The sequence below is a fragment of the Condylura cristata genome, unplaced genomic scaffold (genome assembly GCF_000260355.1).
Source record: "Condylura cristata isolate star-nosed mole 26May11 unplaced genomic scaffold, ConCri1.0 scaffold00007, whole genome shotgun sequence".
Lineage (NCBI taxonomy): Eukaryota > Metazoa > Chordata > Mammalia > Eulipotyphla > Talpidae > Condylura > Condylura cristata.
The window spans coordinates 37,880,015-37,905,082 of record NW_004567108.1 but is presented as its reverse complement, the minus strand read 5'-3'; the positions used below and the strand labels follow the sequence as shown (position 1 = coordinate 37,905,082).

Sequence of the window (25,068 nt, the reverse complement as noted above, 5' to 3'; positions counted from 1 at the left end):
TACACTGCTGAGGGGAGCAGCGGGCGGGTCAGGAGAGGTCTGCTGCGCCATGTGGTCACCCCTGGGGCAGGCGGGTATCGAACTCATGCGGAAGTGGCATTAGCTTCTTAGTGCTGTGCTTTAACGTACTGTGCCACCAGGGAGGGCCTGGACTTGGGACATTTTTTTAGTGTACAGGACTATCCTAATAATAGGGCATTTAATACCCATGTCCAGTAGGTTCCATGTGCCAGGATATGTCCCCCCACTACTTTGACGTCTTCGTATTTTTCCCCTACCCTTGAAAGCTAACAAATTCCTCACTAACAAGGACAGACATAAAACAAAAGTGCCCATTACTTCTCTCTATAGCATGCAAACTGGCCACCAGTAGCTTTTTTCATTTCCAAAGTCCACGGCTCCTCCTGAGTACTCAGTTGCCCTGACCTCACGCATTCCTTTGTAGACTCTAAGCATAGTGTGTTATTATTGAACTATATTACTTAAGCTGTTGAATTGTTTCTGGACTGTTCATGTTTGGACTTGTCTTTCTGTAAGCTTCTCAAAGGCAAGGCTTATATTTTATGCCCTTTTTCATCAGGACCATTTTTTTTTTTTTAGAACCATGTTTTTTAATACATATTTGTTAGCTGAAGATTTCTAGGTACTCATTGCCATATTATAATATTGATCCTTTTGGAGAGTTTTTTTTTTTGTTGTTGTTGTTTGTTTTAATCTTGAATCCCAAATGCTGAATTTCACATGTGATAAAAAAAATTTGGCTTATTATTTTTTGTCACCTTTACTCAGGTTGCAGTAGTGCAGAGTATGGCTGCACGTCAATCACAGTAACAAAGGAAATTCTTGATGCTGCTTTCACCAGTGAAACTATTTGAATGTCAGTTCTTTGCTCCTCTTTTCTAATACACAATTTATAATGTCTTTTCCCAGTGAAGTGTTTTCTGATTACTTAAGCCATAAAGCTTCTTTCTGAATTCTTTCAGTATTTACTGTTTAACATAGTTGCTGCCACTTCTAACCCACTTACCACATGGTTATCTCCACCCATTCTTATCAGGCTTTGGCCAACGGGATCAGCCACCTCTCAAACCTTGGCTTTAGTGGGTCCTTCTTAGTGCTTATCTTGCCTTGCTTCATTTAGATTCACAGAATTTTCCTCCTTGTCCATTTCTTTTGGCTTTTTCCATCTTACTCCTGCTCTAAATTTCTGACATTGTGATATAGTCATATGTTGGGGTGTGGGGTATGGAACCAGACAAGGCTGGATTTGACTCTTGAGTCTCCCACTTACTAATTGTGTAATCTTGAGCCAGGCATTCAACCTCTGTGTCTTACTCATTTGTAATGTGAGGATTATAGTCACCTGCTCTGTCTGGTAGTGAAGATTAGATGAATTAAAATGCACTCATTTTATGATCTAGACTTATTGTCTAGCATAGTAACAGTTAACAAATGTCAGCCCTGATATTTCTCTTGGAGTTCTCCAAGTTTGTTCTAAGCACTATACTATCAAAATCATTCTTTCTAGCCCAGACCTCTTTTTTTTCTTGCATTCCAGACCCGTGCTTTTTGACCAGCTCAGGGCACTAGTTATCACATGTCAAACTTGTTACTGCTAAATGTCCCTTCCCCCTCAACATCTCCCTCTACCTGTTTGAAACCTCAGCTTCTGGATGATTTGAGTATTTTGTCTCCCTGCACTTACAGAACTTCACAGTATTTTATGTTTTCATTATTTTCTCTCACTGAACTCACGATTTCTGTAGGACGAGATTTATCTTTTTGTCCCTAGTGCCTATGATATAAAAGGTCTCAGTAAATATTTCTAAAATAAGTAAATAGTTACATTATCCTTAGTATTTAGTTGTCTTTATTCAGCTTATTGCTTATTTTACATTTGCATGTCCTTTTCAAATAGATTGTTAGGTACTTGAAGGGAGACATATATGTATATGTGTATATATATATATTTTAAACCTACATTAAGCACATAGGAAGTTCTGAGTAAATGTGCTGATCTAAATTATATATTTCAAAACTAGTCATATTTCTAAGATTGAGCTTTATTTCTTTTATTCTTTACTTTAAGGTTATATTTCTAATGCTAAAGCATCATTCTAGAAGCATCCAAGTTTACATATTTATTCACTAATTTCATTGTCTAGAATTTGGTGTACTAATCTAGCTATTCGACGTTAAGAGTGTCTTCACTGTTGTGGGGTTGGAGAGTACTTCTGTTTCTGCAAAGACTAGAAGCCTGGCTGGAGATAGGGAGGTGGGAAGGGAAAACACAGAGCCACAAATTATTGCCTGAAATACCGATGAAGCCACAGGGCAGGTAGTGGCTGTCTCCTCTGATAGATTACTGACTTTTGAGTTCCCTTTGTGACTGGAAACGCCTCCTAGTATCAAGAAAGTACCCATGTACCTGTTCTCCAACTACTCTGTCTCTGCTTTCTTCTTTCTCCAGTCCATCAGTGATCTCTGGGTCTGCTCATAAAAAGGCAACCTTAGGTAAGCTCTGCCTCATCTCAGGTCCTTTAGTGGCCTGCTGAAGGAATTTTTCAACCAGAATATGACTTTTCTCTGAAGCCCTGAAGCCCACCCCCCACACCTCCCCCCCAACTCCCATAAGAAAAACCCAGCTTCTTGATTGAGCAGTTACTCTGTTTTGCTCCTAAAGAATATTTCCTATCTCATCTACTCACATTTCTTCCCTAGGGTGATGCTGAATTTCTTTTGCTATTTAAAAAATTTAAATTCATTCTTAGGAAGAAGACCTTTTAACCATACAAAAATAATAAAAAAATGCCACAAAACATGTTTTTAGAATTTCTAAAATTCTAAAAACATCTTAAGCAATGACAGTATCCCTGGAAAATGCAGACAGGAGGAGAGGGAGAGCACTGCTGTGGTGGCCACCACAAGGGAGAAGGATCACCATATGTTCCTAGCATGACTTTTTATTTCATTGACAATTTTTTTATCTAATGTATATTCAGATTCAGTTATAAGAAAATATACAGTGATGCTTTTTATTCTCTGCCTAGTTTTCCCCAGTGCTAACATTTTACAAAACTGTAGTATAATATCCCAATCATCTTAAGTACAATATGCCCACCTCATTCAGCTTTCTCTGTTGTACTTTTGCTCATTACTATGTGTGATTTTAAATTCCTATACTTACTTGTCATCTTGTACAGCTTCACCCAAGAACAATTCCAAATACCAAAGTATTCCAAAGCCACAAAGATCTCTTAGGTTGCCTTTTATAATCACAACCACCTTCTCTCCTTCCCTTTCAATACTGTTTCTAACTCCTGGCAACCACTAGTCCATCCTCCATTTCTATAATTGTTTTCATTGAAAATATAAATGGAATTATGTAATCTTTAACCTTTCAGGTTAGCTTTTACTACTACTAATTTGTGTCCATTGTACCCCTCTTTCCTGCTGAGCAGTGTATATTGCTGTGATGTGCATGCATGTGTGCCTGTTGATACAGCATTTACCCGTCACTTGCTGAAGGCCAACTGGGCTGACTCTAGCATTTTGCTCTTAAAAATAAAAATAAAGATGCTATAAACAACCATATAGAAGTTTTGTGTGAACATAAATTTTTATTTCACCAGGGAGAAAACATCCAGTAATGGTCTTGCTGGTAGCAATTGTGTGTTTAGTTTTGAAGAAAATACCAGACTTTCTTGTGGCTATATCATTTTTGCATCCCCATGGTAATTTATGAGTGATTGTAGGAAACTACATTCTCTTCATCTTTCTCAGTGTTTGGTGATTCACTGCTTTTTTGTTCTTAGCTACTGGAATGATGTGTATTGGTAGCTCACTGTAGGTTTTTTTTTTAGCTTTGAAGTGTTCCAGTGTCTTCTGTTTACCTGTTGCATATATGTAGATTGAATATTAAAATGGAGTTGTACATATATAATATACCTTTATTTTTTTTTAAAGATTTATTTATTTGTGCATACAGACTGGGGTACAGGCCAGAGGTGCAGGGGCGGCGAGAGGCTTCACCAGAGACAGAGCGGGGAGCAGAACAGGCAGATCGACGAGGTACACTGCTGAGGGGAGCAGCGGGCAGGTCAGGAGAGGTCTGCCGCGCCATGTGGTCACCTCCAGGGCAGGCGGGAATCGAACTCATGCGGAAGCGGCTTTAGATTCTCAGTGCTGTGCTTTAACCCGCTGCGCCACCAGGGAGGGCCCTATACCTTTATTTTTTATTAAACATGTAATGGACATCTTTCTATGTCATTAAATAAATAGCCCTATATTATCTTTAGCTCTGGCATATCATTCCAATATGTGGATGAACCAAGTTTTTTTTTTTTTTTTTTGAGACATAATGGACATACATTAGTGTCAGGTATACAGCATAACGATTTGATATATAAATGTATTTTGAAATGATGATCACAATAAATCTAGTTTACATCCATTTGGTTTTAATTTGTGTTTTCTTAATGCTTAACAATGTTGAATGTCTTCCCAGGTGTTTATTTGCCATTGCAATGACATACCTGAATATCTTTTGTCCATTTTTTGCCTAGAAAGTTTACATATTTTGCCCAACTTCTGACTGGATTGTTTTTGAGCTCTTTATATATTCTGGATAATAGTACTTTGGGTATTTTCTTTCAGTCTATAATATGACTTTTCATTCCCTTTACAGTGGGATTTCCAAGATCATAAATAAAAAAAACAAGTTCTTGGCCTTTTTCATGATCAGTGATCCCTTGAGACACTGATAGAAACTTTAACTTTCATTAGAAAATGTACATGCACACAAAATTTTTCATTGAATCTAATGCAGTTCATAAGCTGTCTAAAGTCCACTGATGAACCATATTTTATTAAATCATGGTTTAATTACTGCTGCATTCATTTACAGCAATCTCGCATGAAAAAGGAGTTGTTCTTCCCCCATCAAAGCAAAAAAAAAAGGGAAGTCTATAGTTTACAAAATAGGGGCAGGCCTTTTAGGTAGACTTTGTTGAGACCTAGACCTAACTCAAACACCCCTTTCCCAGCAGTACATTGGGAGACATTACAGGCATTTCAATAGCTAATTTAAACTTTTATAGATTGAGCAGCTTTGCCACAAAACCCCACAATCTTTCTTATATTGAATTCAGACTTTTAGGCATCAACTCATGAACCATCTTGGGGCTTCCACACCTGCCATGTCAGTTTTAACAGTGGGATCCCCTTGTCTTTGTGATTTATTCTTTTTCCTGCTCTATTACCTTAATAAATGGTATGGATAAATAAATGAATGGAAAATAAAGTAGAAATGCTGAAGAAGCAGGTGCTTGATACATTTGATTTGATCATTATTTCTGTCCAAGAAATTGTCAATATCAGTTGGACACTTACTGAACTTAATTTGCTTTCTACCACCGTAGGATAGATAAAATATAGTGTACTGTGTGTTAAATCCTGACTAAACAATGATAGCAATTATGAGTGTTGGTGTTAGATCTTTGGAGGAAGATATTCCCATCTTCTGTTGCTCGCCTTTGGCACAGATGTCAGGTGTGTTTGTGTTAGAAATGAATTATGTGACAGGCTCACCTTTGTTCCTTCTGGCTTCTAAATTGTTAGTTCAACCTATCCAACTCCTTAGCACTTATTAAAAATAACATGTATCCATGTCCATCTTCAGGCTGATGATTCCCCCTTGCTCCCACTTCACTTCTACAGCTCATGTATCACTTCATACTTACCTACACTCTCATACTCTGCCAGGTCAGTGGAAAAATGCTCCTTAAAACACTAAACTTTACATGGACGTATAGCTCATCTTGTGGAGCTGTGAGATTGTTAGTGATGGAGCCTGCATGGTGCTGTGCATTCACGAAGAGACCATGAATTGATGCTTGAATGTGATAGGGGGTCGTTGGAGGCCTATTGCTTGTGAGGAAGTTGATGCCTTGGTAGGTTGTATCTTGCCCACGGTGGCAAATTTACATTAAGTAAGAAGGATACACTGCATGGATTAATAGCATAAGTAGGGCTGTTAAGAATATATTCAATGAACTTATAAAAAGCTTTTTAAGTGCTTAATCACTTTGTCTGTGTGCAAATATATCCTGTGAAATTCAAATGAGTGTGACAGGTTTGGCTGAACATTTTGTTAGCAGCTAACTCATGCTCCTCTTTGTACTTTATAAACATTCTCTAATTTAGGCTGCACCATTCAGACTGACTGGCTTCCCTTTTTCCTCCCCACCTCCCCCAGTAGTTTGAATTAATGAGATCCTATTGAATAGTTACTGTGTTGTTTCTAATCTTCAGACATCTCACCACACTGAGTTCACCAAATAATTCAAGTCTTTCACTTGAAGCTGCTTTGACCTGCATAACTCAGGTAACTGGAGGCTGATGCAGGTCTGTAGAAGTGCTGTGTATTCAGCAGAAGGCTTATTTCTGAAATGTGCTCTTATACATTTCCATTGTGCTTGAACTGAAGGCTTTTCCCTTAGACCTGGTCTTTCTTCCCAGTTGTCTCACTCTTCTTTCCTTCTCCTCTGGTGAGTATAAAAGTTGTGAAATATAATTATAATGCTGCACTTCTACTTTTGCATGTGAATCAACATTCCCTCTAAGTACAGAAGGTTTCAAACTGAGGCGACAATAGAATTGCCCAGAAAGTAATTGCTCTGCCCTTTGAATTTTCAAAATGTAGGGGAAACATTCAGCTACAGAGTCAAATCAAATTCTGTGGAGCTTTACAGTAATTATCTGGTACAGTGGTCTTCAGAATTCCTGACGCCTACAGAGTTCTCTGGACTATAAGGGTGAGGCTGGGCTGGGTAGCCTCATTTTGATCCTGCCTGGTCCCAGCTATTGCAGAATCATTTTCATGAGTCTCATAGTTAGAGGTTCTGAGTGATTTCATTTGAAACAAGATTTGAATGCATAAAAACCCTTTATATCTGCTAAATGTGCAGTAACAATTGGTATCTAGCATTTATTGAGTATTTATATTAGGTTTTAAGATTTTCTCTTTTTTACTTTTCAAATTTCTTAATCCTAACAACAATCTTACCAGGGTATGTGTTATAAGTTCTACCTGACAGATGAGAAACTGGCCCAAGGAGATGAAGGGACTTGACCAGCCCAGAGTCTTACAGATAGAACTTGGCAGAGTCAGTGTTCAAACACAAGCTGTTATTAAGCCTGCACTTCTCACAGGGGCTTTGCTGCTTGTTAACCAGGCAAATTTCTGTCTTCAAGCCCTATTTATGTAACACAGAGATTTTGTGCTGAGTCTAAGGAGAGTGTGGACCCTGGGGTCAGACAGGCTGAATTCACACCAGCTTGAAGGTACAACTTTGAGCATTTCTTCCTTGTATCTGAAGTAGGGTGTTGAGGTCCTCTTGTTGGGAGTAAGCAGGTATCGAGGAAAGCTCCCTAAAGCAAAGTTCCTTAAAATGGGGAATAAGATTTCATAGGAAAAGGTGGGGGAAAAACATTTATCTGGGATTCTCTGAATTTTTTTTAAAAAATGAAACAAAATTTCTGTAAAAGGTGTACCTTACTTCCTTAGCTAAAGACAGCAGAGCTTTCTGACTAGGAGTGCAAGCTCTTGAATACCAACTTGCAGCAGCTGCTTGAATACCAGTTCTGTCCTGTTCTGTGTGATCTAATACAAGTTTAATTTTCGATTCTGCTAGGGTGAAGTCAATTGTCAGGGCGTTGTGACTTTTCCTGAGTTAGTTAAGCAAGATAATCTCACTACCACATTTGATTTTCAAAGTAACATTTTTTAGAAATACCCAAGAACCTCTCCATTTATTTTCACAAGGTAGGGAGGAGAAGTTTCTTTTAATATTGAAGGTTTCTTTTAATATTAGGTTTTCAGCCATTATCTCATTGTGATTTTTTTCTTTTTTAATTGCTAATAGTTATCTGTTCCAATCTCAATGATCAGTAATTTCATATATGATGTGAGCCATTCACCAGTCCTTCAAAAAACACTTATCTCATTTTTATTTAGTTGTATCACCTGCTTTAAAGGACATTGCCAATTTTAATGGACTTGTATTTTATTTACAACATCTGGTAATCATACCAAGACCAAAACAACAAGAAGAAAAATTTGTTGGTGTATAAGATGAAACGACTGGAGAATAGACAGGAGAAGGTGGTGGAGGATCAGTGGGGGAAGGAGTTGTAATTTTATAAGTTCATTTAATTAACTTTTGTTTCAGAGTGTGACCTTGTAACTGCAGAGACTTGTAAAGGGAGATTTCAGGTAACAAAGACTCTCTACACTCACCTCCAAGGTTGCTGTGATGCTTATCTGAGATGGAGTTTGTCAAATACTTAACACACTGCCTGATGCATCCTTAACCTTTCATGTGCAGTTATTAATAGTATCTATAGGTATTCTTTGAGCATGAATTAATAGTTTTTGTAAAAAGAAATATAAGTTAAAAGAAAAAAGTCAGGGGCCTCTCTGGTGATGCAAGTATGAGTATTGTGAAGCTGTCAGCAGCCACTGCAGCACCAAGTTCGATCCTGCCCAGGGAGCTGACTCACACGGGACAGCAGACCTCTCCTGTCTCACCCGCTGCTCCCCTAACCAGTGTACTTCAGTCATTTTGCCTCTTCTTCTCCCCACTCTGTCTCTGGTGAATCCTCTCACACTTCTTTGGCCGACACCCCACTTAAATCTTTATTTTAAAGATTTAAAATAAATCTTTAAAGTCATACAAGAAAATGATCAGCATGTCAAAGACAAGATTAGAGTTATGGATTTATATTGAATTAGTTTTGGAGTACTTACTTTACATGCAAAAGCTTGAAAAACCCAGGGTTTCATAAAGTCAAGAACAATTTTTTTTCTTCTGTTTAAGTTGACTATCACTCTTTTCCCATTTTAACTTAAATATTTAATATTTTCTTTTAAGTTAGCTAGTAATCAGTGGAGTAGTATATATTATAGTCTAAGTCATTGTATCTTTTGTATCTGGTTCTTTTCATACGATTTCCCATCTCACATCTTTGGGAACTTAAAAATTCTGACTGTGTCAAATCATATCCTGATGTATACCAGCAATACAAGAATGTTTTGACTTTCATCTTGCCAAGAAGCATTTTCTACAAATGCAGTATGATTTTTAAAAAAAGTACATGATTCTGAAAAATTCTGGAATTACAGGTGGAAAACTCAAGTATTAGGAAATACAATGAAGAATACAGAACATAGTATTTATATAGTGAAAAGTTCCTCCATGAAGGATTTCGGAAGCTGTAACTTACTTAGCAAATACAGACTTGTTTTATTATTAGAGTTGATATAAAAGGAAGTATAGCATGTTTTAGCGTAGCAGCTTTTTGCAAGTCTGCACCGAGCCTATTGTTTTTACTGTGAAAGTGAAATTAATTTTGGGACAATCTAAAGGAGAATATAGTTTTCTATAGTCTTTCAATTTGTAGTTTGATTATCAATTATTTGCCCCAAATTCTTTTCTCTATAACTTACCTAGGACATTCTGATAAGAGTTTTGGAGAGATTGGGACTGAGACTGAGAACTGTGGGGATTTCAGTTTATTTTTTCAAGGAGTGAAAGTAGTTTTTCTGAAAAACAAAATAATTGTTGCTTAAAATGGTGTTTAAACTAATGCACTGAAAAATAGGAAAAGGTAGAGTTATAGCAGGAGTTATATGGTTATTTAGTTTAAGATGAAATGTAAATAACAGGTTGTCTAGCCCTTGATGTTTTACCTTTTGGCTGAGCTCATATTATAATCCAAATTTGGGGCAGATATTTGACGTTGGTTTTGTGCTGACTAAAAAGTGGAGAAACAGGATCCTTTGTAAAGCTGGGGTGTTGGATTCCTCAGTCTAGCTCACGTACCTTCTCTGTGTATGAAGATGGATCCCCTGGGTTCTGGAACCTGCCACACCCCACAGCTCCTACCTTCATCTACTAAGCCGGTGGGAAAAGCATCTGGAAAAATACCTGATGAGTGTTGGGGGAGGAACTCTACTTTACAGGAGCAGATCTGCAGAGTGTCATGCACCCTTACTAAATAAGACATGGTAGAATATATCCTTATGCATTTATAAACCATGCAGTGTGTATTCTGCAGCATTGAGTGTCTATTTTAACATTGTATATTCTGATTGTGTATAGTCTTAGACCTATCCCCCAATTTAAAACAGCTATCAAGAGTAAACCTTATAGTAAAATTTGTTAATGATCCCTTTTTAAGTAATGGGACCAATGTGTGTATTTATTTGGAAAATGTTGGTTTAACAATTTTCTTAATTTTTTTGTAAGAGAAGATTATGTATTATGTTTGATAACTTTTTAAAGTACTTTGCTTCAGTATAACACATCTCACAGTGGTAAAGATTTTTATGGTCTTGTCACTGAAATCATAAGAATTTGAGTATATTTGAAAGTTTTATTTCAGAAATTAATCACAGTGATTGATATCCCATAGAACCCTGTGCTTTTGCCTCAAGCTCTTAATTTGCGGTATCAGGCCATGAGGATAGAATGACATTCAATATGGTACGACTTGAATGTCCTAGCTGAGTAGTTGTCTTCTCAGTGGTGGTATCTGCAGAATTTTCCTATAGAACACTATTTTTTAAACAATTCACTCTTTAGAATACGTATTTATATTCTCACTGAAAATGACTTTTTTTTTTTGATCAGATAAAATGTGTATCAGCCAAATTGTAACATACCCCAAGCTGTCATGGAAAACATCTGTACTTCATATAAGTTTATGGCAAACCTTTGACATGACTAACTCTGTTGTAATATACTTAAATTTGAGTATTATAATTTAGTTTTTTTCATAGTTTGTGTTATTTTAGCTTTTAGAAACTACCGTGTCTGCATATACTACAGAATGTGTTGATTTTGCTGTTAAGTCATCTTCAAAGGTTCTTCCAATTCTGTCACCAAATTAATGAGTTTGTAAGGGACTGAGATTGTTCACGGTGTGGTAGTCTGTTGAGGCCCAGAATATGGTTATGAAGGTCAGCAATGTGCTAGCAGATACACATTTGTGTTTTAAATACCTTCTTGCTAATTTTGAATTTGGAACATGAATCCCATGCTCTTGGGATTGATTTGTATTTCATGGTGTGGTTAGTGAACAATTCCTATTAAGAATGAGTTTTACTTTTGCCATTTTTGTTATTAGTGTTTAATTTCCTGAATGCCTTCAACCATTCTTCCAATTTCAGATTGTTTCATTAAAAATTGATTGGAATCCACATGTCCTTTTAAGTGGGTCTACAGAAATGCCACGGGGCATGGTGGGTTGAAAATGCCCCCTTCTGCCTAGTGGGACCCAGTTTTCTCTCCAGATGACTTGTGGAATGTAGCTGGGAGGAGGAGCTGCTGCCAGCATGTGTGTGAGGTGTCAAACAACTCATATTAAGAATGAGAGAATTTAAAAGGAGAATTTTTAGTATTTTCCTCTCTGTCAACTATGTCCTCTGGGATATCAACTGAGGTTGTGATGTGACAACCAGAAGGGAAGTCCCCCAAGTGCTGTGGCTGGAGTGTGGTCAGGACAGCACAGCAAGGTCTCACCTGGTGCAGAGGCCTGCCTTGTCTCCCATGAGCAGGGTGCGTGCAGAGATCCTCTCTGTCTGCCCCAGTCAGAATTGTGCAACTCATTCTTCACTTTCTCCCAATCCCTAAAGATTGTTCAATTGTGAGCTCCCCAAGAGCCAAGACATTTCCTGCTCACCTCTCTGGAATGCCTCCCTGGGTGTTCAGTCAAGGAATCCATTCTGAATGGTGCTGGCTCCTTTTTTCTAAGTAGAAGCTCCCTTCAGGTTTTAAGGGGACAGACATACCTAGAGACCAATGGGATGCCTGCCTGTGGTGATGAGGGTTTGCAGGACATTGCATTCCGTGATTGATGCCTGAGGGCAGTAAAACTTTCCTGCCTCTTCTGGCCAAAAGTAGATTCTGACCTCAGTGATCTACGATGGGATAACCAACTAAGGCAGCAGCCAGTGTCAGTGGTGTTAGGTTTACCTCACACGTGGAAATTAAGTGAAAGAAGAAAGTGGAGGATGATTTATAGATATAGCCTCCCATGTCTTTATAATTTTTTTTGCAGCTTTCTTACCTAAATAGCTGACTCCTCCCTTGATGATATTCATAGTGAAGGGCAGGGTACAGTTCTGTGTGGTTACATGGAGCCTCCTGCAATACTTGCTCTCATTTGTTATTTTCGTTGCAGATGCGGAAGCCATGGAGTTGAGCTGCAGTGAAGCACCTCTTTACGTAAGTTCCTAAGCATTGCGCTTCAGGTCTAAGTGGCCCTTTCTTAGACTTAGCCCATGTGACTGAAGTGCGGAGAAATGATTTGCTCACTATTCAGGCTTTTGAAAAACAAAATACTGAGTGTTACTGTGTAGTTCAAGTATTTGCATGGAGTCTTTGAAAACTGGTTGGCTCCTGGCTCCAAATTCTGGGTTTTAATTCTAGTTCCCTGAAAGACTCTTCTTTAACTGTGTGATTTTTGGACTCAGAAATACTCATTGAAATGGACGATATTTGGACATAGTTAATGCTAGTATACTGATAATAGTCAAGAATATTTTCCATGCATATGTTTTGCAGGGGGAAGTTTCACTGGCTATTAAGGGAGCTAAAATCATGAAATAGGAATACAGAAGGAATGGTGCTGAGATGCAGATCAGGTAGTCAGGGATTGGCTGCCAGCTGCCCAGAGAGAGTCCTAGTTCAGTGTGCCTTCTGGGTTGAGAGAGGGTCTAGTATGTGAGCAGTTACTGGGTATAACAGGGATGTAAGTTGATTGTCTTTACATCTAAAAGGGCAGATGCCTTCATCTTCCCTCCTTTACTTAAGGCAAAATGTATTTCCTTGCATCCTGACTGTATTAGTTGGGAGCTGGAAGAGGATGAATGTGTGTGTGAGAACTGTGGTTTTACATGGCCTTTGACCCATCAACTCATGGAGTGCAAATACTAGATCTAGAATAAGGCTATCACCTCAGTTCAAATTTCTACATAGTAGAATGAAATATCATGGATTGGAACAAATTCAGTCTGAATCCTCTGTCAATTAAAACATCTACCTCCATTTCCCCTTATTGTGCTTTACCACCTCTGTGCTCTCCCTCTCCACCCTACCCCCCTCTAGTCTCTGGAGATTGATAGGATGAGAAAACAAGTGGATTTCAGAATCACACAAATGCTGCCTGAGGGACTCTCCAGTGGACTACAGTACTTTCTCTAGGTTGAGATTTACAGGTTAAAAAAAAAAAGGGGGGGAGACATTGGCCTCAGCCTAGGTGTGATTGTGGATAAAAAAAATATTCAGAGGCTAAATTTGAAATACTCCCAAGCCTTTCATTTTAAAGCCCTTTTTCTCCTTTGCTCTTTTTCTAGCCTGCTCCCCTACATCGAAAGAAATCTACAAACCTAGTCATGATAAAGAACTGTATAATCATTCAACATCTGGGCATAGGTAATTTGAACTCATACTTAATAGATTACAACCACACTGAGGAAGAAGTAGTACCTTTGAGGAGAGAAGAGACAGAGACCAAACAAAAAGTTTCCCCCTCCTAATTCTCACATGATACCAACTAAGTAGAATAAAATGAGATAAACAGAAATGTCAATAATTCACTCATGATCTTATCACCTATAGATAATATATCTGAACAATTCTAAAACAGCTCCCCCTCTTTTCTAACCTCCCTGGATTTGAGTGCTCTGACATTCACTGTCCATCCTGACAGATGTTGTGATGTACCTTGTCATGTGACCTCGGTCATAATGGCTCATGTTGCCACTTCAGATAACTTATATTCCTTGTTGCTAATACATGCATGAATGACTTTCAAGATGATTTCACCATGAGTTGGCATTAAAAGGCAAAGTTACTGTGCATATAGGAAGATATGGAAACATCAGCATAATACATGATACAATCTGTGTGCATTTAGAAGAGCTCTTTTAATAAGTATAGATTAAAATTCTAGTATTATCATTATTGGGAATTTTTCTCTTAGCCTAAATGGTAATATATGTTTGATTATTGCCCCATTGTAGCTGACATACATGACATTTATTAAACATACTGATGACTTTTACTGTCAGTATGGTTGTAATCTGCTTTATTCACTTAATATTTTAGTCAGTGTTATGGCAAACTGATCTAAACCAATTTGAACGTTTGGATCTATGCAGTAAGAGGTTAGCAAGATATATTACAATGAAAAGTCTTAAATAAGTAACATGTAGAGCAGACAGAAAAACTGAACTACATCTTGTTTCTGTAACTTGAAGCAGGCCCTCTCTCTAACCCTCTGTCTTCTATTTTCTCCTAACTTACTACCATATGATTTAGAAACCCTTAACAATTGTTTTATGTTTATTGTGTTTCATGTACATATTTGTCATAAAAATGACATAAAGAGAAGCAAAAAGAAAAAAATTAAAGCCTCATGTTTAATCCCATCATCATGATAAAACATTAATCTGACATTTTGGTATATATTCTGTCAGAGTTTTCTGTTTGTGTTTAATTTTATTGACAGCCCCTTATCCCTTATTTAAATGAGGTTTTGTAACTTGACAGTGCTATATTGCATTGGGTCTTTTACTTTAGATACTTTTATGTATTTCTGACAGTCCATTCCAATTGTTATGACCGGTTCTTTTAGAAAAACAAAACAACTCAGGCAATTGTATAATTAGGAGACAAGCTCAACAAAAGCTGATATTTGGATAAGTCCATAACTAGAGAGATGATTCGCAGAATTATAAAATAATAGGAAGTACAATTGTATTTTATTGACTGGAAAATCTGATTGACAGGACTCAACATAAAAATTATGGCTTATTTCAAGGATAATTAAATCACACAAATGGAGAAGTAAGATAGGGGAAATGGTAGAGATTTTCCCCCAACTTCCACCCACCTTTCGAAATAGGGTACCGGGACAGTCCTATAGGTGAATTTTTTGTTATTTAATTGTAACAGGTTAGGATTTCCTGTAACATTTCTATAGTTAAATGTTTATCTTTATTTTTGGGTCAGTAAAGAGAATCCTTCCTAATGGTGGCAGAGATGTCTTTAATCATATAGAACATCAATACTTATAATTTTTTTCTTTTAACTTTACTTTCTACTTAATTTTCTCAGTGTCCCCCCCTTTTTTTTTTTTAAACTTTTCTGTTTGCCACACAGATTCAGATTCTATTACTTCTACTATTTTCAAATCTTGGTTTGTCTCTTCTTTTTTTCTCTTAACGTTATATTATGATAACAAAGTAAGAACTTAAATATTTTTCTTTTTCTTCCCAGAGTCTCCTTGAGCAGAAGTGATTCTCTTATTCTCTTGTGATATTGAATTTTTTGACTAATTTCTATTTTCCTTAGGAAGGCGAGTTAGCATTGGAATGTGAGGATTTTCCTAAACTCAGCCCCAGACTCATTCTAATTTTAAAAATTTTATTAATGTTGGTTTAAATCATGATGTTTGAGAGGTAGAGGCACACCCCTTTAAGTGTTATTATACCACACCCACCACCGAAGCAGCCTCAGTCATCCCCATAATCCTGCAGGATTCCTTTCCCCTGTCACAGTTCTAGGGTTTGTTACCACCTTTCTAGGGTTTGTTATGAGCGTGGCTATATTTGGCCCTTTGTTCTCGATATTCTTTGTGTTTTTTGATTTCTGACTTATTTTGCTTAACATGAGCCATAGTGGCTCATTGAATTGTTCCAAGTGATGGCACTAAAGAGAAGTAAGAAAGTCTGAAAAAGTATAAATTAGAATTACTTTTATTTTAAAATGCTTATTTTCTACCTTACCTCTTGGGAGCTTGAAGACCTAGATTGGAAGCCATAAAGTTGTTTTTATTTGTTTATTTCAGTTCACTGCTTTTAGTATTAGTTGTATGAAAAGAGAAAGGAAATGATGCAAGCACAGATTCTAAAGAAGAGATTTCGCTCACTAGGTATTTGAATTTTGAAAAGGAAAACTTTATTTTAGCTGACACTTATTATTAAAATAGAACAAGCACAACCACCAAGAGGAATTTCAAGTAATCTTATTATCTTTGAAAGAACTTTTATTAGTATTTTGGTGACAGTCCTCTAAAAATTTGTTTACACACACACACCCTCCATAAAAGGAGTCATATAGAAAACTGTTACCTTCAACAGATTCCATTAACCCCTCCCTATTTCACACCTCTTCTCTTCCCACTTAATGCTGTTTAATACCTGAAGTCCTTTTCTGCAGTCCAAGTATACCCCTGTGGGAGATACAAATTCTCAGACTTCACCATAGACCTGCTGTATCACACTCTCTGTGATATCCCTGTGTTTTAACAACCTTCAGGTAATTCTAATGTGCAATAAACTTTGATCATATGTACACTGACTTAGTATATATATTACCACATTTTTTTTTGTATTCACACTATGCTATACATGTGTACATATACAAACATTGCTGGGTCATATTATGAATACAGCTTTATCAACTCAGCAATTCTTTGTACAAATTGCTATAAATCTTCAGACATAATTCTAATTATTGTTTTTAATGTGTGGGTGTGGCTCAAGCCATTACCCCTTAAATGGGTATTCACTTTGTTTCAGTTCTTGGCAACTGTGTATGGTTACTCGTTAGACATCCTTTTCCTTGTATCTTTCAATATTGAGGCTGGGGTAGACTCCCAGTGTGAAGTTTCTGGGTGAAGGGTGAACATAATTCAAATGTTAGTGAATTATTTATCAAATGAGATGTAAATTCACTTTGTTCAGCAACTTTCAGAAATATTTAGTGGACTTAATTTATTGAGAAATCGGGAGTAATGTTCTTGTTTTCATTGTACAGGGAAAGGTAACATGATGTTGCATGTTCTTAATTTTATGAAAGTTCAAATATTCCTTTGCTTGCTTAAAACATTTTTTTTTTCTCTTTTGGCCACACTCTTTCATTTCTGCTGTTTGTTGGTCTCGCTAATATGAGCATCGAGTCCATGGAGATTTTTATAACATCTGCAGAGGGTGTGCCTGTGGCCCTTTGCGTGTGGGCTCTTGTTCTCTGCCCTCTTCCAGCCGAATTGCTTGCAACAGCTGACTGAGAAGAGCATCATTTCTTTCTTTGTAGATTGTATAACCATTTGGGCAGCTGAGTTTTCACTTCAGTAGCTTGTTGCCAGCTGGGTTTAAATAGCTTCCCACTGCTCTTAGCATTTGATGTTTATTATTTTACTCTGAGTTGCAGTATCTTGCTTGGTCTCAATTATATTGGTTGCTTATGGGCTCATGGCCTATATTAATTGAAGATGTAATCTGAAGCTTAATGGTCTGATCAGCCCTTTAGGTTGCTGAGCTAAGTTTCCCCAACAACTGCTTCTATTTCTGGGCTAAGGTATAGCTTCCTTGAATGCTTGGCCATGGAAGCACCCCTTAGTTCTAGTAGTGGGGTGGGCTGGGGTGGGGGACTCTGGGACAGTCGCAGAACCATTTCTACTCCACGGAGGCAGTTTCTTATTGAGGTGACTTGGTGATCACCTGGCAGACGCCTCCTTCCTGACCCCTGTGGATTCCCTCTGGCTTCTGGTTCCTGTTTAAGGAAATCCTGTCCTCCAGATGCTGTGCCTTGTCTGGCTGTGGCTCTGCACCCCCACAGGCTGCCTGTGACTGACCTCTCCTGATCACCGAGTTGTACTCTTATTATGTAAAGACACCCGAGGACAGACTACCTTTGCGGGTCAGCCTTGTTTTCCACATTCTGAGAGCGAGTAAGGCTCATTTTGTTAAAGGGAAGGATTTCCTAAAGGAACTCTGCAGAGTTTTGTGGACTCCACTCCCTACTCCAGCTTTCTGGACTCCACCCCCTACTACAGTGATTGGAAACTACAACTCCCAGCAGTACCAGGGAAAGAACTGTGAGGACCCAAGGGCGGAGCTAAAACGGCATTCTGGGACTTTGGGGGACAAATAGGGAGCCATTTTGTCCAACTCTCTCTCTGGCTCGGGAATTGGCTCTGGGGACCACATGACTGGGTGCTATCAGGTAGTTTGTTACCAGAGCTCCAAGTCAGCAGAGCGGGTTAGATATTCTAGTTACCTTGTATCCCTCTCTCCTTCCTGGGTTGTTCCTTTTCCTTTCACCTTTTGTAAATTAACCCATTATTGACCCTTTTGTGTGTGCCTGCAGTACAACTAAATTTTAAGCACGTGGGTGAGGACCCACAGACAGGCAGCCCAGTTCACACTTTGACTTATGTTAACTCAGCTGATATGACACATAGGATTTTAAAACATCAAAATTTTTTTTTCTCAGAACACTTGTTAGTAATAGGTCCTACAATAAGCCTGGTGTTTCCCCACTTCACTGGCTAATTAAAAAGGCCTTTCCCCCTTGCAACATCATAATAGCCCCACTGCCCCTTGGCCTGGGACTCAGATGCCAGTCTACCCTCTCCAGCCTGCAGTCTCCCGTGAGCTTTACCACATTGAGACAGGTGCTGCTTTTTTGTACCTTCAATCATAGTCTCATTTCTTTTTTTTTTTTTATTATTTTTGTCCTGCTAGATGATAGTCCCTGTAACTAAGTTTAGGCAAGCCCTGATCTTTTCAAATTCACAGAATGTTGGGCCATTAATTGATAGTTATTTGCCCCGTGCTGAAGTTAATAGAAATTTCATTAGTTCAGGTGTTAGAAGCTGTGGGTGCTGGTATCCTTCAACACACATAACTCTGACTTTTAGAATTGGGAGGCCTTTTGCCTGAAATCAACTTCTAGATCAAATGCTTACCTTGTGCAAATTAGCAAATTATATTAACAATACCTGTGTCTAAGCTTAAACCACAGCACGTGCATCTCAACTAGCTACCACCGGTTGGTGGTTTTCTGTTTTGTTGTTTGAGCTGGCTTGCTGATGCTGCTTTCTTTGTGGCTCTTGCCTCTGCCTGTCTGACCTTTCCCTACCTGTTCACCCTGGTCTTGTTCTTTCACATTTTGCCTTTTTTCCTGTCTTCTTCATGAAGAGGTGAATAAACTCTAAAGCAACGCGCTCCAGCTGTAGAGCAAGAGGACCATGGTAACTCTTTTGCCCCTTTTGGCCAGCAGCCATAGGCTGTCAACTTCATGAGCTGTGAACTCTCGAGCTCCTTAGCAGCTGTAAGAGATTGCTTGATGGTTCCGGCAGGAACAAAAGGGAAAAGACCACTTCTCAGACTCAGCAAAACCTTTGACTGAGGGATGTCCTTTAAGTCCTCCGCGGGTTTTATCTGTTCATGTCCTAAAAGGAACTATGTCCTTTCCTCTCGGCACTCTGGCACTCTGTGGTGCCCCGTCACTCAGATGACAGACTTCTAAGGAAAAGTACAAAGGTAAGATGTGAAACTTCAGGAAATGGTTGGAAGAATTAGCCCCAGCACCCATTTTCAGAGAATTATAGACTGGGGGCTGTGAGTGAATAAATACCAAGTGTTCCTACAGTCTGATGTCTCGCTTCCATATTTCAGGGACAGCCCCCACAAATTGTGGTAATGTGCAGTCTTGTCTTTAAGGGAGGACTTGAAGTAATTAACATTTTTGTTCTGTTGGTTTTGAAAACTGTTACCACCTTAGGAATTTTAAAGCACGGTGGGTCAGAATTTTTACTTCTGGAGAATGTTCAGTAGAGGAAATAAGATGTGATACTTTCAAAATGCCCTGTTTACACATCCTGCAAAGGCAGTGCTTGTAAACAGTGTGGTGTATGGTGACATGGCGTTACCCACAATTCCTGCCTCCCCCCACCCCCTCAGGCACTCCATCTGTGTGTATTTGAATAAGATATTTCTAACTCCTGCCTCCCTTTTCTTCCCAGAACTTTACAGTATCACTTAGACATTGTTATTTTTATTGAAACTGGTGACATGATGGCCACTGATTTTGCTCTTGCTCTTTGCTCTTGCTTAACCTAAGGTATTTCTTTCCCCACTCTCTATTCAGTGCACTACACCAGGCACTGAGATATAGCAAGGAGGGAAACAGGTCCTATGACTTCACTTTCCTAGAGCCAATGCTAGAATGGAATGATGGATCAAAAGTAGATAAAACAATAAACACCTAAGAATTTCAGGTAGTGGTTTATGTCGGGGTAATGTAACAGTGTGGTATGAGTGGCAGAGAATGCAGTGGCTGTGCCAGTTGTTAGAGAGCGTGGGAACCAGGATCCCCAGAGAGCTTTCTAGTAGGAGAATCAGCACATAAGAGGCCCTGGAGTAGCAGTGAACTTTTTTTTTTTTTAAGATTTATTTATGCATACATACAGAATTGGGGTACAAGTCAGAGGTGGTGGTGAGAGGATTCGCCAGAGACAGAGTGGGGAGCAGGACAGGTAGATTGACAAAGTATACTGCTGAAGGGAGCAGCAGGGGGCTCAGGAGAGATCTGCTGCACCTCCTGGGCTGGGGATCGAACTTGCACTGAAGTAGCTGCGGCTAGCTTGCAGTGCTGAGTCCTAACCTGTTGCGCCACCAGGGAAGGCCTGCAATGTGCAGTGAACTTTTTTATTGGAAGGATACAGGAGCCAGTATGACCAGCTCACAATGAGGGGGGAGGAGAGGTGGGAGAAGAGCATATGCCCAAGATACAGAAGCTTTAGTGATGATCAAAGTAACTGAAAGAGAAGTATGTGGGCAGTCTAAATGGGGGAAGTGGCCTCTCTGATTTAGACTTAAAACAGGTATAGGGGGTGTCTGGGGAATTTTGCTTATTTTCTTTTGACTTCTGTGCTCCCTTCTTTTCTGCTTATGGGGCTGTTCTCCAGGGCTGTTCTCCTTCCTCCTCTGTCTAGGTGAGCTTATCTCTCCTTGTTGATTCACCCACAGCAAGCCCTTGAAGGTTTTACATTTTGGTCCCTCCTCCTGACTTCTGTCCTAGATTTTTATGTTCCAGCCAGCCTGTTTGCTGTTTCTACTCAGTTATCGAGTATTGGCTTCAAGTTCAGACCACTCTATTTACAAAAAGAAAAAGGTTTTCAGGTTCTCCTTTCACCCAAGTTCCTTTCTTTCTTTCTGATGCCTGTTCTCCTATCATTCCTCCCAAATGCCTACGCTTTAAACCTGAGTTTTCCTGATTCATTCGTTGCTTTATCCTATTTAGTTCATCAATCACCAAGAGGTGCTGATGTTCGTGGCTGTCTCTCTTCTGGCTTCTGCTAGGACCCTAATTAATCTTTGAATGGTTGCCATTAGCTTCTTCAGAGTTGCCATTTTCTTAGACTTTTGTCAAGCCCTTTATTGTTTCCCTCAAATATTTGTTCTTTCCCTGCATTCTTCTCTTGCTTTCCAGTCACATCTTCTCTGATCTCACCAGCCAGTCCTCTCTTTACTTAGCATTTTGCACATTTTCTTATTGTAGACCTGTGCCCAAGATGCTCCAGTTCCATAGGCAGGAATGGTATTAGTCTAAGTTATAAAACTGGGAAGTTGTGCATTTGGTATTTTACTGACAGTTTGTGAAGATGTGTTTTCATTGGGTTAGGTCACCATTTTCGAAGAAGGTGCTTACCTCCTGGTGACTGTGGCAACCACTAAGATATGTTGCTAGCCTGTGTGCCCTTGATGTAACATGTGGCCAAAGGCAAGACCAGTTCAAAGAGAATAACTTCCTGCTTTAGAAAAGAGAATTAGAAAAGTTAAAATGCCTTTAAATAATACTGGCATTCACATTTAATTAGGGCAAATTATTTGGAGCAAAATAGACACTGGGTCCAGTGAAATAGCTTAAAAACATATCTTTTATATGCCAAACACTGTCCAGCATGTTCTTTAATGAACTTGCACTGAATTTTTACAAATACTCTGTGAGGGTAGGAACTATCCTCAGTTTACAAATAAGACAACTGAGATTGAAAACCGAGGTTCAGTGAGGTAGGATTGTTCCTTTATCAGCATTTGCTTGGGCCAGGATCTGTGACTGGCACAGACCTGATCACTCAGGAGAATTATAGTAGAACTTGGATTTTCACCGTAGATTTTTGTATGTGCCTCTGCGTGGCATACCCCTGCACCATCTAACTTTGTGTGATTACAATCTTCTTTTTTAAAGATTTATTTATTTATACATACAGAACTGGGGTACAGGCCAGAGGTGCAGGGGCGGTGAGAGGATTCACCAGAGACAAAACAGGGAGCAGTATAGGCCGACTGACCAAGTACACTGCTGAGGGGAGCAGTGGGTGGGTCAGGAGAGGTCTGCTGCACCATATGGTCATCTCTGGGACATGTGGGGATCGAACTCATGCAGAAGTGGCTTCAGTTTCTTAGTGCTGTGCTTAACCTGCTGCGCCACCAGGGAAGGCTGTGATTACATTCTTAACTCTGTAGGTTTCAGCTAAATGTCATACCATTGATAAAATTTTGTTGACACTACATTTTTGGGGGGCAGAGGTTATCATTTTTAAATGTAAATACCAGGACAGTAAAGACTTAAATAAGCAGTTTTATACTGATTTTTCTAGTGTAGTTAGTTTAGTACTGCATTCAGTAAATATTTGTTGATGGATACATGGTTTGAGCTTAGCTCTAGTCAGTAACAGTGGTTGATGTTCATGCTGGAAGCACTCTAGTTTTGTTGGCTTATTTCTATGTACAACAGACCCCCATCCTCAGGTCTGTGGCCACTGCTATTTTGGAATGGGGAAAACCACGTTAGTTTCTTGTACTCCAGCTGCACGAAGGATCAGAGTACGGTTGAAGCAGGAGGCACTATTATCAAATGGTGAGGGTTGGGAAGTCTGGGGCATCAGCCCTAGAGTTTGAGTGTTCTTACCTCAGTTTTGGAGACACTCTATGTAACATGCAGTACAAATGAAGAATGTCTTTGTGCCATAGACAGTTAAGAATTGGAATTTAACGATGAGGAAGCACTGACAAAATAGTGGGAAATGAAAAATTTTACCTTCTTAACAAGATTCCTGAATAGTTTTATTTTTTTTTCTTCAAGATTTATTTATTTTATACATACAGAACTGGGGTACAGGCCAGAGGTGCAGGGGGTGAGAGGATTCACCTGAGGCAGAGTGGGAGCAGAACAGGCAGATCAATGAAGCACACTGCTGAGGGGAGCAGCGGGCAGGCCAGGAGAGGTCTGCCGCGCCATGTGGGTCAGCTCCAGGGCTAGGATCAAACTCACTGAAGTGGCTGTGGGCCAGCTTCGTAGTGCTGCACTTTCACCCACTGTGCCATCAGGGAGGGCTTGCCTGAAGAGTTTTTTAACTCAGATGATCTCTGATCATGTCACACAAGCCCTTTTTAAAATTTATTTAACCTCTTTTTTTTGCTGTTCTTTCCCAGTATCTTCAGTACTCTATTATGTTTCATATATTGGGGGGAAAAAATCATGCTTTCCCCCTACCTGTTCAGAACACCTTGCAGTATGTACCTGCAAAGTGTTTCCATACCACTATTTTATTAGAACTACCTGATCTTAGGAAGGGGAACTTAGAGACATTAAATGACCTACCCTGGGCACATCTGTACATGCATCTATGTGACCAGCTTTCTATGTCAAGTTCTAAGTGAGGTATAGGCTTTGTGGGGCCTAAAACATGTAGTCTGAAGGGCTCTTTTTCAGTTAAGGAATGTTAAAATAATAAATATAAAATTATGTAAAATGACTATAAGAAATTGCAAAATGTTTCAAAAGCTGGTAAACTCTATAAACAGAATTATTCACAATCCAGCTTCCTCTTAGCCAGATCCTGAAAATGTGCTCAGACACCCTTGTGCTGCCCACCAGGAAGGAAAATTGTGTCTGAGGGGAAATTGACTGGAATCACAGTGTTCCTATGTGCAATTACAGTCTCTCCCCCAGCCTTCAGCACAGAATATTGGTCATTTTACTTACTTATTTTTCTATAATATTTCACCCAACACACTTTGGATAAACACCAGACCCCAGCTAATTTCCCAGTAACCCATGCTATTTTCCTCTGATGGTCCTGGTGACTACCCCAGGCTGTGCCATCAAGCTCTGCCCCATTTTAAAAAGTATCTATTGCAGATTACAAAACAGCTGTATAGTGCTTAGGGTCCTCCCAGGGCTTTTTGAAAGAGAACCCTGAAGCTTAAGCTTCCTGAGCTTTATGGTAAGTCTGCTGCTGGGTACAGTATGTACAAATTGCTCAGCCAGGCAGTTGCATCATGCCAGAAAATGATTCGTGATTGTTGTGGTAAATGTTGCATAAAGAAAAGCTGAGGGTACTCCTCAACTTCTGAAGGGCTCAGGAGTGCTTCTTGGAGGAGCCTGGATTCAGAAGGGTGAGTGATGTTAGCCAGGTGTGAGGGTGTTTGCTGAGAGAGGGTGCGTGAGCCCGTGGAGCCATTTACCAGTGGAGAGATGGTAGGCATGGGATGGAAGGTGCATCACCTCTCTAGGAAGGGCAACGCGGGCATTGAAACCTCGTTCTCTGACTGCTTGCTTTCCATGTTCTAAGGTGGGCCAAGCTCTCTCCATGTCCTCATACTTAATTGTGCAAACTCTTTTCCTCTAAATTTAGAGAGTAAGACCATCAACCTTGGAAGGCTGAGTTCCTCCCCTAGAGTTCTGTCTGGTAAGGGGTAGAGGGGGAGTTGCTCAGTAACAATAATAATTTAACACCTAGAGCAAGTAGCACAGATGAGGAATCGCTCTGAGAGTGTGCAACTATTAGAGAGCCATGTCTCTCAAGGTCTTGTCTTTATGACTTCTTGTGTGAAGATCAGTAATAAGGAAAGGGAAGCACTGGAAGAAATTTAGAGGGGAAACTCATGAAACAGTTTAGAGTCTAGTTTAGAATCACCTGCCTACATAAACCATGTCAAAGACTAAGTTTAACTTCAAAAATTTCCAAGGACTTTGTACCAACTTGGAATTTAAAAAGAGCAGGTTGTGTTGGCCCTCCCTGGTGGTGCAGAGGGTTAAAGCACAGCACTGAGAAGCTAAAGCCATTTCTGCATGAGCTCGATTCCCGCCTGTCCCAGAGGTGACCACATGGCGTGGCAGACCTCTCCTGACCCGCCCGCTG

General features: G+C 39.4%; 1 protein-coding gene across 3 annotated transcripts in view; it reads left to right on the top strand.

Moving 5' to 3' along the window:
* Positions 1-25,068, top strand: part of ARHGEF28 (Rho guanine nucleotide exchange factor (GEF) 28) — a 252,950-nt gene that overhangs the window by 28,570 nt on the left and 199,312 nt on the right. For all 3 annotated transcript variants that reach the window (XM_012721846.1, XM_012721845.1, XM_012721847.1), the window contains exon 2: positions 12,247-12,290. In XM_012721846.1, the coding sequence (XP_012577300.1) occupies positions 12,258-12,290 (33 nt within the window). In that variant the 5' untranslated portion in view covers positions 12,247-12,257. The remainder of the gene's footprint in view (positions 1-12,246; positions 12,291-25,068) is intronic.